At 42.3% G+C, this 14898-nt stretch overlaps 1 protein-coding gene across 1 annotated transcript; it reads left to right on the top strand.

Moving 5' to 3' along the window:
* The first annotated feature begins 502 nt into the window (after positions 1-502).
* LOC140076212 (hemoglobin subunit beta-2-like) lies at positions 503-12000 on the top strand. Its single transcript, XM_072122722.1, has 3 exons — positions 503-842; positions 944-1163; positions 11761-12000. Exons 1-3 carry the CDS (start codon positions 643-645, stop codon positions 11890-11892), a joined length of 552 nt encoding a protein of 183 aa, XP_071978823.1. The 5' UTR covers positions 503-642; the 3' UTR covers positions 11893-12000.
* Positions 12001-14898: the final 2898 nt, after the last annotated feature.

Raw genomic sequence — 14898 nt, 5'->3', positions numbered from 1 at the left:
TATCCACTACACAAGGACTCATACTCCAGACCCCAAAGGGTTGCCCCAGGGAGAACCACTATAACAGTCTCTCCCTCATCATTTCTTACCAACACCACCTGCTGGAGACCTGCCAGGCTGTAGCCTGCCCCGGAAGAAGCTGACGAGTGAAACCCAGGGTCGGGTGATGACTTGTGGATTTATTATGCGAATTGTATCTGATTTTATGTGAGTAGATTTGAAAATAAATTATTGAATTGGTGGAACTGTTTACGCTATGTCCGTATATTTTTTTTCTCTATATAGCGGGATATGCTACTAGGAGAATGTTAAGGACGAATATCTAAGTGATTCCGTGTCTGGATGGTGCCTTATTTTTGTCTGAGGCGTTAATGGTTCAACAGGTCAAGGGACTCCAGTGGAAGATATATTTGTAACACATCTGAATATGGAATAAAACTGAAAGACTGGAAGATTATATAGAGCTCCAGTCACACTACTTAATAATCTTCATCAAAATCTTCGGATGTTCTGGATCCATCCGGGACCGTCGTTTGAGCTCTTCCCACAGATGAGGTGCTGCATTCTTTTGAATTTGTATTTAATCATAATCAGGGCTGGGCACAGGAGTGGAGATGGCGGGTAAGCAAATAGGTATGATTCATGTCAGCCAAAAGTGGAAGACTACAGCTGAGGGATGGGCTGTCAGTCCTATTTAACGTCAGGGACTGTGTGAGGAAAAGAACTTTGGAAGCTCAGCACAGAAACAAACAACATCCATCGGCAGAGAAGGAGGCTAAGAAAATGAACGTGTTGTTGAACAAATCAGGAATAGAGGAAGTTGGAAAAGAATCCCTTGTAAGGTAAATAATGAGAAAGAGAAATACATGGATTCTTCTATATTATACACATTGCAGTCCATGTCTTTTTTTTTTAACTGCTATTTCACTCATGTGTTTCCCAGGCTTCTTATTGTCTACCCGTGGACCCAAAAATACTTTGATGACCTTGGTGACCTTAGCTCCGTTGAAGCCATCCAAAAAAATCCCAAGGTCGCAGCTCATGGAGAAAAAATACTGAAATCTGTTGAAGAAGCTATGAAACACCTTGATAATCTGAATCATCAAGTTGAACAGACCCAGTACTACACTAAGGAGCTGCATATAGATCCATCCATCTTTCCAGTAAGTATTGAAATTGTATTTCCTATCACCATATAATATCTGATGCAACGTACAGGGAAGCAGGAAGAATATTCCAAATGCAATGAAATATACAAAAAACCTACATTTGTAGCATTTTCTTACACACTTTGTACCTGCCTTGTACAGCTTCTAGGCTGCCCTTTAACAGTGAGGTTTCTGGGCCCCAAACAATGGAACAATGGTCCATTTTGCTGTCTTGGTGCCTACAGTGTGCAGTTTGTTCTTGAGCCCTATGTCCACAAAAATGGTTAATGTGTCATCCATGTGTCATCTGTTTTTCGAATAACAGAAAAAGTAAGGGAGGAAAATAGTGTCACTAGCTTGATCCAAACTTTTTTAGGGTTACACAATTGTGTTATCTAGCAAGTGATCCACAAAAATGTGATCAACTCATTTAAAGCGTGTCATTACTCCTGGCAAAAATTGAGGTGTCTGTACTTGTAGTTCATAGAATCATCTCTCAATTTCTTGAGATCTGTCTGAACTGCTTGTATAATTGTAACAATGGCAGAAGGTACAGTGGGTGGGACGAAATTTCTTTTATTACCAAGGCCCAAGTCTCTTAGCTTAATGGCTGTAGGTGTAAATAGATCAAATACAGGGGCAAAATGAGGATGGTCAGCACAACCAAAAGGGATATAATGGGGGTCATTTACTATGGGCTCGATTCGCGTTTTCCAGACGTGTTACCCGAATATTTCCGATTTGCGCCGATTTTCCCTGTATTGCCCCGGGATTTTGGCGCACACGATCGGATTGTGGCGCACGCGACGGAAATCGGGGGGTGTGGCTGAACGAAAACCCAACGGATTCGGAAAAACCGACGCATTTTTTAAAAAAAGGGTCGCGGGACTCGCGCTTACCTTCACCAGGAATAGGCCGGTGAACTTCAGGGCATTCCCGCGGGCCTCGGGGAACTTCAGCACAGCAGCGCCACCTGGTGGACGTCGGAGGAACTACCTTAGTGAATCCCGGCTGGACCCGAATCCACCGCAGAGAACGCGCCGCTGGATCGCGAATGGACCGGGTAAGTAAATCTGCCCCAATGAGTTGGTGCAAAGTATGAAAAACTAAGCAACAAAAGAGAAAAGGTATGCACCAAAAATGCAGATCAATATAAAGTGAATAATGCAAACTTTATTCGATACCAAACAGAGAACATATATGACACTTAATGACATTTAATATACAAGCATTTCAACTGGTGACCAAGGTATAGGTCTACCCAGTAATAACACCTGCTGGATCACCCTGTGGTGATCACAATTCCTCCCAAAAAGGTATATTAAGGATTACTAAATATCAAAAACATATAGGGGGACATGTATCATTATCTCTGCTAGTCAAATTTTTTTTTAACGTATTTAATTTTTTATTAATTTTTAGTAACAAAACAGTGCGTAAAGGGAGGAAGGAGGGAAAGGAGTAAGCACTTAAAGTCAAATAATCAGACGCCAACATGCACCCATTTGTGGAAGGGGAAGGGCGTTACATTTGCTATGCTAGTCAAATTGTCTCATTTTTGCGACTTTTTTGCGACTTTTCACCTTGTGCAGCTGGCCTTATGTATCTTAGTTTTCCAGATGTTCCGTACTTTTCACTTATGTATCACCTTTTTTGCTTATTTTTGTGACTTTTTAGGCGCAAATCTGCACCTGGTCCAGGGCAGGTGCAAAGGAAGGATTTTTTTTCATGGACTCTATTTTAACATGTAAATTGGAATTATTTCACATGCTTTAAATGTTAAAATTTTTGCACAGTAACCTGTTTTTTAAAAATTCTGAAATTTTTGCATTTACATTTTTTAGTATTTTAATTGCACTTTAATTGCATTTTGAAACCTATTACAACAGCTGAGGGGAGGTGATTTACATTACTGTTAACATTTACAAAACACAATATAAATGCAACGTTAACGCATGTGTTAACATCACGTTTACTAGGCGTTTTGTAAATGCAAATGTTAACAGTAATGTAATTCGGCAAATCACCTCTCCATAAGGTGCAAAAACCATGTAGTGGATGGGTAAGAACCACTAATCCAAACTACCTGCCCTATTAATACAATACCCAATGGGGTTATCTTGATAAATCTATGTGTAAAGGGCTGTAGAAAAAGGTCAGAGAGCCAGGGAGGCGGTGAACCCCACACGTATCGTCACCTCGGGGTGACTTCCTCAGGTGTAAGTGACAGCACAATACAAAAGTTCTTTCTATATAAATTAACCCTAATTAACAAACTAGCAAATAGGATTCAAGTACAAGGATTACCTGTAGTTAGTGCCATAAGTTGGCGTGTATAAAGTACCACTGCGCCTGTGCAGGCACAAACGAGTCATATGAGTAGTCACATAATCGGCGATATATTATATTCTGCTAGATCAGGCATTTTGGGACGCGGTAATACCTAATAGGGCACATTTACTTACCCGGTCCATTCGCGATCCAGCGCGGGTTCTCCGACGCTGATTCGGGTCTTCCGGCGATTCACTAAGGTAGTGCGCCTGATGTCCACCAGGTGTCGCTGCGTGCAGAAGTCCGTCCGAGTTCACTGGATTTCACCAAGCTATGCTGGGTGCAGGTAAGTGCGTGTCGAGCGACACTTTTTTTTTTTTTAATGTGCCGGTTTTTCCAAATCCGACGGATTTTCTGACGGCCACACCCCCAATTTCCATCACATGCATGCCGGTGCTGATACGCCACAATCCTATCACGTGTGCCAAAACACGGGGCAATTCGTCGCAAATTGGAATAATTCGGGTAACCCGACAAAAATGTGCGATTCGGGCTACTTAGTAAATGACCCCCAATATGTCTGTGAATTTTTACTGCTTATTATGTTTTATATCAGTTCTAGGGAAAGGGGGTGAACTTTTAATATTTTATTATTTTTTTTACATTTTTTAAACTTTTTTTTCTTTTTTTTCACTATTTCTTAAACCATCTAGGGTACATTAACACTAGATAGTCAGATCCTTCCTACCATATACTGCAATACAACTGTATCGTGGACTGTGGACCTCTCTGCCGCAGGAGGTTGTTATGGCAGACTCTATGTACATGTTCAAGAGAGGCCTGGATACCTTTCTGGAGAGAGAAAATATCACGGGTTATGGGGATAAAACATTTATTTAATTCTTAAAGGTTGGACTTGATGGACTTGCGTCTCCTTCCAGCCTTATATACTATGATACTATGATACTATGATATGGCATTTCTGCACACACTATACATTACAATGAGCCACAGGCTCATTGTAATGGATAGGCAGAAGCCATTCAGCCTCGGGTCAGACGAAGACCCAAGGCTACCATGGCAACTGATCGCCGCCCCCCTCAATACCCCCCCCCCCCCCGATGACGTTCGGGGGAGCGACTATCGGAATTAAGATGGCGGCGCCCATGCGCCATGCTTCCAGTGCCGCCGGCAGCAAAAAAAAAGGTTAACACCCGCGATCGGTACATACAGCAAAGCCCATCTCTGTATGAAGAGGCCTCAGCCCTGAGCCCTCTTCATTCACCCTTCATAGCTCAGTGGTAGATATATCCACCACGGAGCGTGAAGGGGTTAATGTTACATTTATACCTACATGTCACAGGTACACATGGCTATTTTAGTACCAATCCTCATGGCAATCACAAGCTCCATACTGGAGCTTCTTCAGGATTCCTGTCCTTTTGGATAGAGACGGAGGGCAGATCCACCATTACTCTGCTTACTATGGGGAGGTCACATGTATTATACACTAGGGAGAAAGGAGCTGCCCGGAGAGAGCACATGTACAGGATCAAAGATGGAGGCTGCACTATATAGAATAAGCCAAAGATGCAGCAGCACTCAAAGATAAGGTAAATGTAGCTCAGGTGCACATCCCAGGACCTAGACCAGGGTCCATCCACATGTAAATAAAAGAAAAAATGGCAGCACACCGAGTCTTCAATGTGAAAAAAGCGTACTAGTTTATTCACACATTTGTCCAAACACTACGTTTCGGCTCCTCAGACCTGGTGCCTTGATATATATATATATATATATATATATATATATATATATATATATATATATATATAAATTAAAACAATTCAGCTGCACCAGTTAAGGAAAAATCGGGTGCTCAACCTTCACGTTTCTTTTATTCCAAAAGAACACAAGTGAGCAGATTTATATATACCACAATACACAACATCAAGAATTTACACTCCCAAAAACGCTAAAGCAAAAACCGTGACATATTTGGTTGCTATCCACAAATATATAATGCTCAAAATAAAAAGATCCTATTCTGTCAAAATCAAATTTTTCCAGAAATCACCATGTAAACAAGAATAACTTTTAAATTCATACACAATACCGCCTTCATGCCATTTTGCAGCAATACGGCAATAAAATGCAAAAATTGCATGAAAATTAAAAATTTCCTCTAAAATATGTACAAATCCAGAATACTTATATAAAGAAAATATACTTTCCTAAAACATTAAGATGTGAGGAGATCGTACATACCCCACATGTGTATATTCACCAAAATATGCAGCAAAGGGAACGTTAAATCCACAGGGGACACCAAACTATTTTTGCTGAAAATTGCACTGAGCGTCACACAGATCTATCATTATATTCTCCCTTACACAATGGTTTATTTACATACTTTGCATTTCTGCAAACAAAAAGGTCCTTCAACCTAGGTGAAGACAATTTTATTAAAATTTAACTTTTATTGATCATTTATTTTAAACTATAAGGAATATTTTCCCAATGTGTAGGAACAAGCAAAAATGTTAAAAATAGGAATGGTGGGAAAAGAAATTGAATTTTTCTTCTGAGCAAGAAGGGGAATGTTATGAATTTGAGATGGATTCACATTCAACGTATAGAATTTACGGAGTTTAAGCCCACAGGTGGGTATTAATGGGTTAACTGTGCTACATTCGCTCTTTTCTAGATAATTTTGAACTTATTAATAAAAGTTTTCATCGCAGATTTTGACTGCAGTTACTCCAGGGATGGATTCAGACTGTTGTGAGTGTTCAACCACACTCTTGATCATACCCCTCACTTTGGGGTGTTTTGACCGTATAGGCTCCCGGACTGTGGTCAAAATATCAATTGCTCGGTGCGCACAGTATTTGTTGTAATATCTTAACTATACGTTATTAAGTGCGGTAAACTCATTGTAGGTCAAAATTAAGTGCTAGTTGTCTATTTCCGAACACTTCTTGGGTTCGCTCCCTTTTGTGTGTTTTGCAATTTCTCATTCATTCATTCCCGCTCCTATTCCTGCTATCATTGCTGCCATTCAATGCCGCTGTGTTCTGGCATTATTAGCTCTTTCTAATCCTCAAACACCACTCAATCTAAAATTACACACATTCAAACAGCCCCCCCGACATGTTTCGCCATAATATGGCGTCTTCAGGGGGTAACGGGGCTGATCTCAATTTTTATAAAATTGTCTTCACCTAGGTCGAAGGACCTTTTTGTTTGGAGAAATGCAAAGTATGTAAATAAATAGTAACACTATAGGTCCAGACCACATATGTGGCCCTAAGTGTATCTAATCCTATTATTTGTATACTTACACAATGGTAACGCAAATAAATATGTATATATCCATAAACTAAGCTAATGAGATAAAAAAAAGTCACTCTTAGATGTGCGCCATTGTATTAGCCGATCAATAACAGAACCCTCCGCGCTTCATAAGAATTTGAGTGAGAACGTCATAACATAGGTGTAAGTAATGGAGGATGGTGGGAAATAGAAACTTTATTCCAGAACATTTGTGTGTTTTTGGTGTTACATATAACTTTATGGACATGTTTTTGGTCACGGTGTTAATATATAATAGTGACATTAGGGGAAGAAGATCGAATGTTCATTGTATCAGTCAACTTTCGCAAAAAAAAAACTAGTACGAAATAAAAGGCAATAAGAGAGAAAGTGTGTTCTTAGATAGTTCCGGATTGGAGAGGGTTAAAAACATGAATATTAGTTTATATTATTTCTTATCAAAATGTATTAACATAGGGATGTCCCCTTTTATACGCCCTGGTAATAGAGCACCTCCTAATCAGCATCCAAACACATCCAGATATCTCGGGGATAAAATTAGACAACCACGAATACAAATGTTCTTCACTGCCCCCACTTATGCAAGTCCTTGAAACATTTGGCCACTTTAGCAACCATAAGATTAATATAACGAAAAGCGTGGCGATGGGAATAGGTCTCTCGGACACTGAAACACAGGATTTTAGCACAAGATTTCCCTTTACTTGGCAACACAAGGTCATCACCTATTTAGGTGTCCAAATTCCCTCAGATCTAAAACTCACATATGCTTTAAATTTTGACACATTTTTACAAAGCACAAAAAGGGAACTAGCGAATTGGGCGTCCAAACAGATCTCCTGTTGATGACTCTACTACCAAGGCTTTTATACCTCTTCCAGACTATTCCACTAGCATTACCCAAATTATTCTTTCAGAAACTGTCCAATCTCCTCAACAAATTCATCTGGTCTGATCCCTCCCCCCCAGATTAGCAAGATCTACACTGACTCTAAGAAAACTACAGGGGGGCCTGGGTCTTCCTGACTGCAAGAGCTATTTCCTGGCAGCCACAGGATACTGGACTGGTTCCACAACAAAAAAGACAAGCTATGGGTGCAGCTCGAGGACTATCTCTCCCCTGTACCGCTAACCACCCTGCCCTGGTCTCAACCATATTCCTCACTTACCCATCGCCAAAATACCCTCTCCTGGTACTAAAAACACTAAAAAAAACTTGACGCCCCCACACGCCTGTTTGACCCCGACGGTCCCATGATTCCAATTACAGGCAATCCAGAATTTCCACCAGGAACACACCCCAAGTTTCTAAGCTCCATTAGATCATGCTCACCACTTAGGTTCAAGGACCTACTAGAAAATACTTCTCTTCGCCCCTTCAATAACATTCCCGTTCCTAGCTCAGACACTTTCCGCATGTTTTGGGATTACACCCAACTGCTCCAATTTTACAATGCTTATAAGGGACACCTCAACCTACACCAAAATCCCCAACTCTTTGAACACTTGTGCCTCTCCCCCTCAGCTATCTCACACTCAATATCAGTTATCTATGGCCTATTTCAAGACAATTGGGCAAAAGTGACCCCCCCCCCTATGTGAAAGCCTGGGAGAGCGAACTAGGAACAACTTTCACATCAGAGGACTGGCAAAAAGCTTATGAATTATGTCATAAAGTCTCTATTTCAGGCAAAGCACAGGAAACCAATTTCAAAATTTTGTCTAGATGGTATTGGACCCTGGCTAAGCTTAGCACCATTCACCCCACTAGCTCTTCAGAATGTTGGAGGTGCCGGCAAAGTATAGGTAACATGTTCCACATTTGGTGGGAATGCCCAGCCCTACAAACATTTTGGATACGCATTGTCAACTTGATAAACAAAGTGACAGGACATACATTAAGCAACGACCCATCCCAACTACAATTATCCATGCTTCCAATGACCACATCAAATGCTAAAAGATCCCTGGTTGGTTTCCTTTTAATAGCAGCCCGATCCCTGATCCCCAGACTGTGGAAATCCACAAGGATACCTTCAATGTCAGATTGGTTTGCAGAGATTTCACACTTGCAGAGGATGGAGGAACTCACCGCAGATCTCCACCGCACTGCGGATAACCACGCCATGAGGTGGTCCCCCTGGTCTGACTTTGTGAACTCCCCTGAGTACACTACATTGGCAGACTAGACCCCCCACCCGATCCTTTCCCCCCCTATCTTTCTCCCTCTTTCCCACCCTACCCCGTAGTTTGCTGAGTTCAATTTTATTTGTTTAACACAGATATGGTTGAAGAATAAGTTAACTATTCTATAGATGATACCTAAACTGTACAACTATTTGGCTTCTGTAAGTGCACCTGCTCTGTGCATCTAAATATACAGCTCATCCTAGCCTGTTATTATGTTAACCAAATGCTATAACTGTATATATGTGATTCACTTGACTTGCAGTAAAGGAATTTGAAAAAAAAAAATGTAGTAACATTCTCAAAATTCTCCCTGTAACTGCCGGCTAAGAATCTGGAGTTGGGTAGATTCAGGGGGCTGTATCTCTGGCTGTGTGACACATAGAACCTCACTTCTTTTTTTCCTATGAAAGAAACAGAAGCAAAAAAGCAAAAGCAGAAGCAAAAAAAGTTACTGGAAATACGCGATATCCCCACATGGTGGGGAGAAGGGAGTTGTAAATCTACGCATTTGGTGTCTAGTTTTTTCAGAATATATTTAGCTCCACAGGCAGTTATTCCACATCGTGGTTGTACGGTCTCCTGCTTCACTAAATTGTTGGACACGGTTTAGTAGACTTTACTGTAAAAGTTTGAAGTTTCACAATATCTTTACCAGTTTTTGCATGTGGGTTGTGTTGGTATTTTTCTCAACACTTTATTAGTTAACCCATTGCATTCCTATTGATAAGATTGGTGATGGTCAAGTCCATTTAAGGTGTCAAATGGCCTCTTTGTGGAGGTGGAGGAGTCAGGTGGAACGTGCAGGCAAGTTATTGGTGGACTAATTTCACTTATAGATAATGTAAAACCTCATGGCATGAACAGGCTGAGCTTTGGAAGTGGCCAGCCTCAAGGGTCTGTTAATGGTGAAAGTAGCCAGGGGCGAGCACGTTGGTGAAGCACACAAGGGATAATCTTCACCAGGGTCATTGGTGCCCTTAAAGTGTACTGGCTCTGCTAGAATGGCGGCCAGAGCATGCCACCCCCTTTATTGCAGTCTGGCCGGGGGCTGTATGTCAGGCAGCTGTAGATTGGGGTATTGGTGAATCCCACCCCTGGCATGCCACCTGACTCCTCCTCTGTTATGTGGTTCTGTATTTTTTCCAGGTACCGTCCTTTTCTCTTGTCTAAGTTGTTTTAAAATAAAAAGCGAGGGTCCATCCCATATCCACACGTCATGAAAAAGCTGTTATCATGAAGAGCACTGTAACATGAAAGTGACAATTTTCATCAAATATAACTCGTTATAAACTTAAAGGGAACTTGTCAGATTGATTCGGGACACTAAATTACCCACAGGTCTTTATGGACTGGTGGTTAATTGTTCCAAATCACTCTGTATAATTAGTGTTTGTGACCGCATTAAAAAAAAAAAAAAATAAAAAAAAAATTATATATATATATATGTTTATACTCACTTTAGCTCGTGGCTCTTGATGCTGCTAGTTAGGGTGATGCCACACATGGCGTTTTGAACCAGTTTTTGGTCCGTTTTTAAGCAGTTCGTTAAAAAACGCATCAGTTTTTGACAGGTTTTACCAATTATTTTGATTAAAACTGGTCAAAAATGGCGTTTTTGGATGGACTGCTTAAAAACAGAACAATAACGCGTTCAAACACTATGGGGGTCATTTACTAAGGGCCCGATTCGCGTTTTCCCGAAGTGTTACCCGAATATTTCCGATTTGCGCTGATTGTACCTGAATTGCCCCGGGATTTTGGCGCACGCGATCGGATTGTGGCGCATCGGCGCTGGCATGCACGCGATGGAAATCGGGGGGGGGCGTGGCCGAACGAAAACCTGACGTATTCGGAAAAACCGGCGCATTTAATGCGCGAAAGTACCGGCGCGAAAATGTGTCGCTTGGGAAGCGCTTACCTTCACCTGGCTCGGTGTATTCCGGCGCGATCAGATGCATTTCAGCGCAGCAGCGCCACCTGGTGGACGGCGGAGGAACTGCCATCATAAATCCCATCCGGACCCGAATCCTGTTCAGAGAACGCGCCGCTGGATCGCGAATGGGCCGGGTAAGTAAATCTGCCCCTATGTGTGGCATCACCCTTAAGCTGGAGTAGTACACCCTGGCTTCACTGCACAAGCATTGACAGAGGAGTCTCTGAGAGCTACAGATGTGAGTCCAATGTGCCTTATCGACAGTGACACAACTTAAAGCTGATGGAGCCCAGAGCGAAGTCAATGCAAGACACCCGACTATAATGTATGGTTTATAGAACTAGTTTTCTCTTATGCTAAAGTGACACCTTTTGGGCCCCCTAAGCCTCTTGGGCCCAGTTGTAACCACACACATGCACCTCCTTAAGTTACACCCCTGCTCATCGGACTCACATCTAGCTAAGTATAAACACCCCATAAGAACATGTGGGTGGTTTAGTGTACCAAATGGCATTGGTAGAAGTGTCATGAGTACAGAGATTTCTCCTGTAAGTCACTTTGTTATGTCCTGTAAATATTAATAAGGAGGGCTGAGGAGTACCAGTATCTACCCCTATATGATCACTGTATGGTGGAATACTGGTACACCTGGGTTGAGGGCCCACTTGGGTGGGTTTGCCCCCCACGCTGAACCCTTAGCTACACCTGTTGTGTCTATGGGGTATACCAGCCAGGACAGAGATTAACTATGACCTAATGGCTGCTGCAGGATTTTTGTAATGCATTAATGCAGCATAATAAGAGCAATGTAATAATATGACTGCTTATATGTGCTTTTTAATTAAATATTACTATGGTCATTTACTACTTTTGTTCTTTCAGCTTTATACAAAAACGCTAACTGATGTCATGGCTGATCAATTCAAAGGAGAATTCCCCTCTGAAGTGCGAGCTTCCTTTGAGAAGACTTTTAGCGCTATGAATGATGCTGTTAGTAAGGCCGTCAGTGAATGAACATTGCTACAACTTCACAGGAGTCTTGGGCTACAAGCTTATGACATGTGGTTTAAGTTTTTTAAACCTATAGAAATTGGCTCCAAATAAAACAGCATCTTTCCCATACTCTGTGACTGTGTTTCTTCTGTATATATGACATAATATATACATAAACAGTGTAAAATACAAATACAAGGATCCATTCCAGTATGGTAGCATGCACCACTGGAATTTAAATGCGACCTGCAGCATTGCCTGTGGTATGTAAACAGTAAATACTCATGATCGGTGCCACTGTCAACCAGTGGCGTAACAATCGCGGTCGCAGGGTGTGCGACTGCGACCAGGTCCAGTGCTGGGAAGGGCCCGCATCTGCCTGAGATAAGTACGGGTCCTCTGCAGCACTTTCAGAGGAAGTGATGCTGGCATCGACGTCCTTCTGGGCACGGGAGGCAGTGGGATGGGCCCGGGGGCACCTCATTAGAAAAATATCATTCCCCTGATTGCTGCTTCAGAAGCTCGGCCAGTCTGCCACGCCCACCTCACCTGCAGACCGGCCCGCCCACCTCACCTGCTGATTGGATCACCCACCTTACCAGCTGATCCGCCCACCCTGCCAGCCTTACCTGATGACCGGCCTGCGAGTGCCTCACATGCTGCCTAGTCGGGCCCAGCACATGCACCTGTATATACTGGATGCGTGTGTATATATGCTGTATATGTGTGTGTATGCTGTATATACTGGATGTGTGTGTATATATGCTGCATATCTATGTGTATGTTGTGTATATACTGGATGTGTGTGTGTGTATGCTGTATTTCTGTGTATGCTGTATTTCCTGGATACATGTGTATATATGCTGTATATCTGTGTGTATGTTGTGTATACACTAGGTGCGTGTATATTGGTATGTATGTTCTGTATATACTGGATGCGTGTGTGTATATATGCTGTATATCTGTGTGTATGTTGTATATACTAGATATGTGTGTATATATGCTGTATATCTGTGTGTATGTTGTATTTACTAGATATGTGTGTATATATGCTGTATATCTGTGTGTATGTTGTATATACTAGATGTGTGTGTATATATGCTGTATATCTGAGTGTTTGCTGTATATACTGGATGTGTGTGTATACATGCTGTATATCGGTGTGTATATATGCTGTATTTACTGGATGCGTGTATATATGCTGTATATGTGTGTGTATGTTCTGTATATACTGGATGCGTGTGTGTATATATGCTGTATATCTGTGTGTATGTTTTATATACTAGATGTATGTGTATATATGCTGTATATCTGAGTGTATGCTGTATATACTGGATGTGTGTGTATATATGCTGTATATGTGTGTGTATGTTGTGTATATTGGATGCTTGTGTGTATATACTGTATATCTGAGAGTATGCTGTATTTACTGGATGCTTGTGTATATATGCTGTATATGTGTGTGTATGTTGTGTATATACTGGATGCGTGTGTATACCGTATTTTCCGGGCCATTAGGCGCACCGGAATATAAGGCGCATTAGTCCGATGCGCCTTATATATGTAATAATTCCATATATAAGGCGCATCGGACTATAAGGCGCAGGGTTGGGGGCGTGGCGGAGGTCCGGGGGCGGAGCGGAGACCCGACGGGACGAGGCGCGACGCGACGCCGAGACGCGACGCGGGGAAGGTGAGCGGGGAAGGTGAGGGGGAGGTGGAGTATGGCAGCGGACCATACTTACATAGGTCCCCGCTACCGGAGACAGCAGATCTCCAGCGGGAACTGCAGACCGACGCGGCAGAAGTTGTTCGTGCCGCGTGGTCTGCAGTTCCCGCTGGAGATCTGCTGTCTCCGGTAGCGGGGACCTATGTAAGTAGGGTCCGTTGCCCTGCGCCATACATAGGGCGCACCGGACTATAAGGCGCACTTTGGATTTCTAAGGAAATCCAAGGCTTTTATGTGCGCCTTATAGTCCGGAAAATACGGTATATGCTGTATATCTGTGTGTATGTTGTGTATATACTAGAGGCGTGTATATATACTGTATATTGGTGTGTATGTTGTGTATATACAGGCGGTCCCCTATTTAAGAACACCCGACTTACATACGACCCCTAGTTATAAACAGACCTCTGGATATCAGTAATTTACGGTACTTTAGCCTTAGGCTACAATAAACAGCTATAACAATTATTAAAGGTTTCTGTAATGAAGCTTTATTGGTAATCCTGGTTCTTATGACAACCCAACATTTTTAAAATCCAATTGTCACAGAGACCAAAAAATTTCTGGCTGGGGCTACAATTATAAAATATACAGTTCCGTCTTACGTACAAATTGAACTTAAGACCAAACCTACAGACCCTATCTTGTACGTAACCCGAGGACTACTGGATGTGTGTGTATATATGCTGTATATTGGTGTGCATGTTGTGTATACACTGTATTTTTAAGGGGAAGGGGCACCATTCAATCATCTGCCATGGGGCCTACGTCCCTGCTGTCAACCGTAATGTATGGAGAGCGTTAAAGGAAACCTACCACTGCTGATGGTAGGTATTAGATGTAAACACCGGGCACCAGCTCAGGGTGAGCAGGTGCCGGAGCTTACCTTTGCTAGTGTTTTAAATGCTATATCGCGGTTTAAACACATTTTGATGAACAGCCCCGAGGTAGCTTCAGCACTGCGCGCAGTCGTGCGCATGTGACGCCTCGGCACTTCCTATGGAGGCGCGTGCAGCGCCGAAGCTATCTCGGGGATGTTCATCAAAATGTGTTTAAACCGCGATATAGCATTTAAAACGCTAGCAAAGGTAAGCTCCGGCACCAGCTCACCCTGAGCTGGTGCCCGGTGTTTACATCTAATACCTACCATCAGCAGTGGTAGGTTTCCTTTAAGCCCATCACAGCATAATAGTACTTGTATCGTTACACCATCTCATTATTTGGTGTAACATACATGCCAGATCACATTTCCCGCTGGGCCGCTCCCTTTGACTGTCAGAAACAGGGCACAAAAAGTA

This window comes from Engystomops pustulosus, chromosome 8 (genome assembly GCF_040894005.1).
Source record: "Engystomops pustulosus chromosome 8, aEngPut4.maternal, whole genome shotgun sequence".
In the NCBI taxonomy this organism is placed as follows: Eukaryota; Metazoa; Chordata; class Amphibia; order Anura; family Leptodactylidae; genus Engystomops; species Engystomops pustulosus.
The sequence above is the reverse complement of the archived record's forward strand: the minus strand, read 5'-3'. Positions and strand labels throughout refer to the sequence as shown.

Bases quoted from the DNA above. Each gene is read 5' to 3' on its own strand.
- LOC140076212 (XM_072122722.1), top strand. From the start codon at position 643: ATGTCAGCCAAAAGTGGAAGACTACAGCTGAGGGATGGGCTGTCAGTC. The intron at 843-943 runs GTAAATAATGAG...TGTGTTTCCCAG, and splicing joins GGAAAAGAATCCCTTGTAAG to GCTTCTTATTGTCTACCCGT. The intron at 1,164-11,760 runs GTAAGTATTGAA...TTGTTCTTTCAG, and splicing joins TAGATCCATCCATCTTTCCA to CTTTATACAAAAACGCTAAC.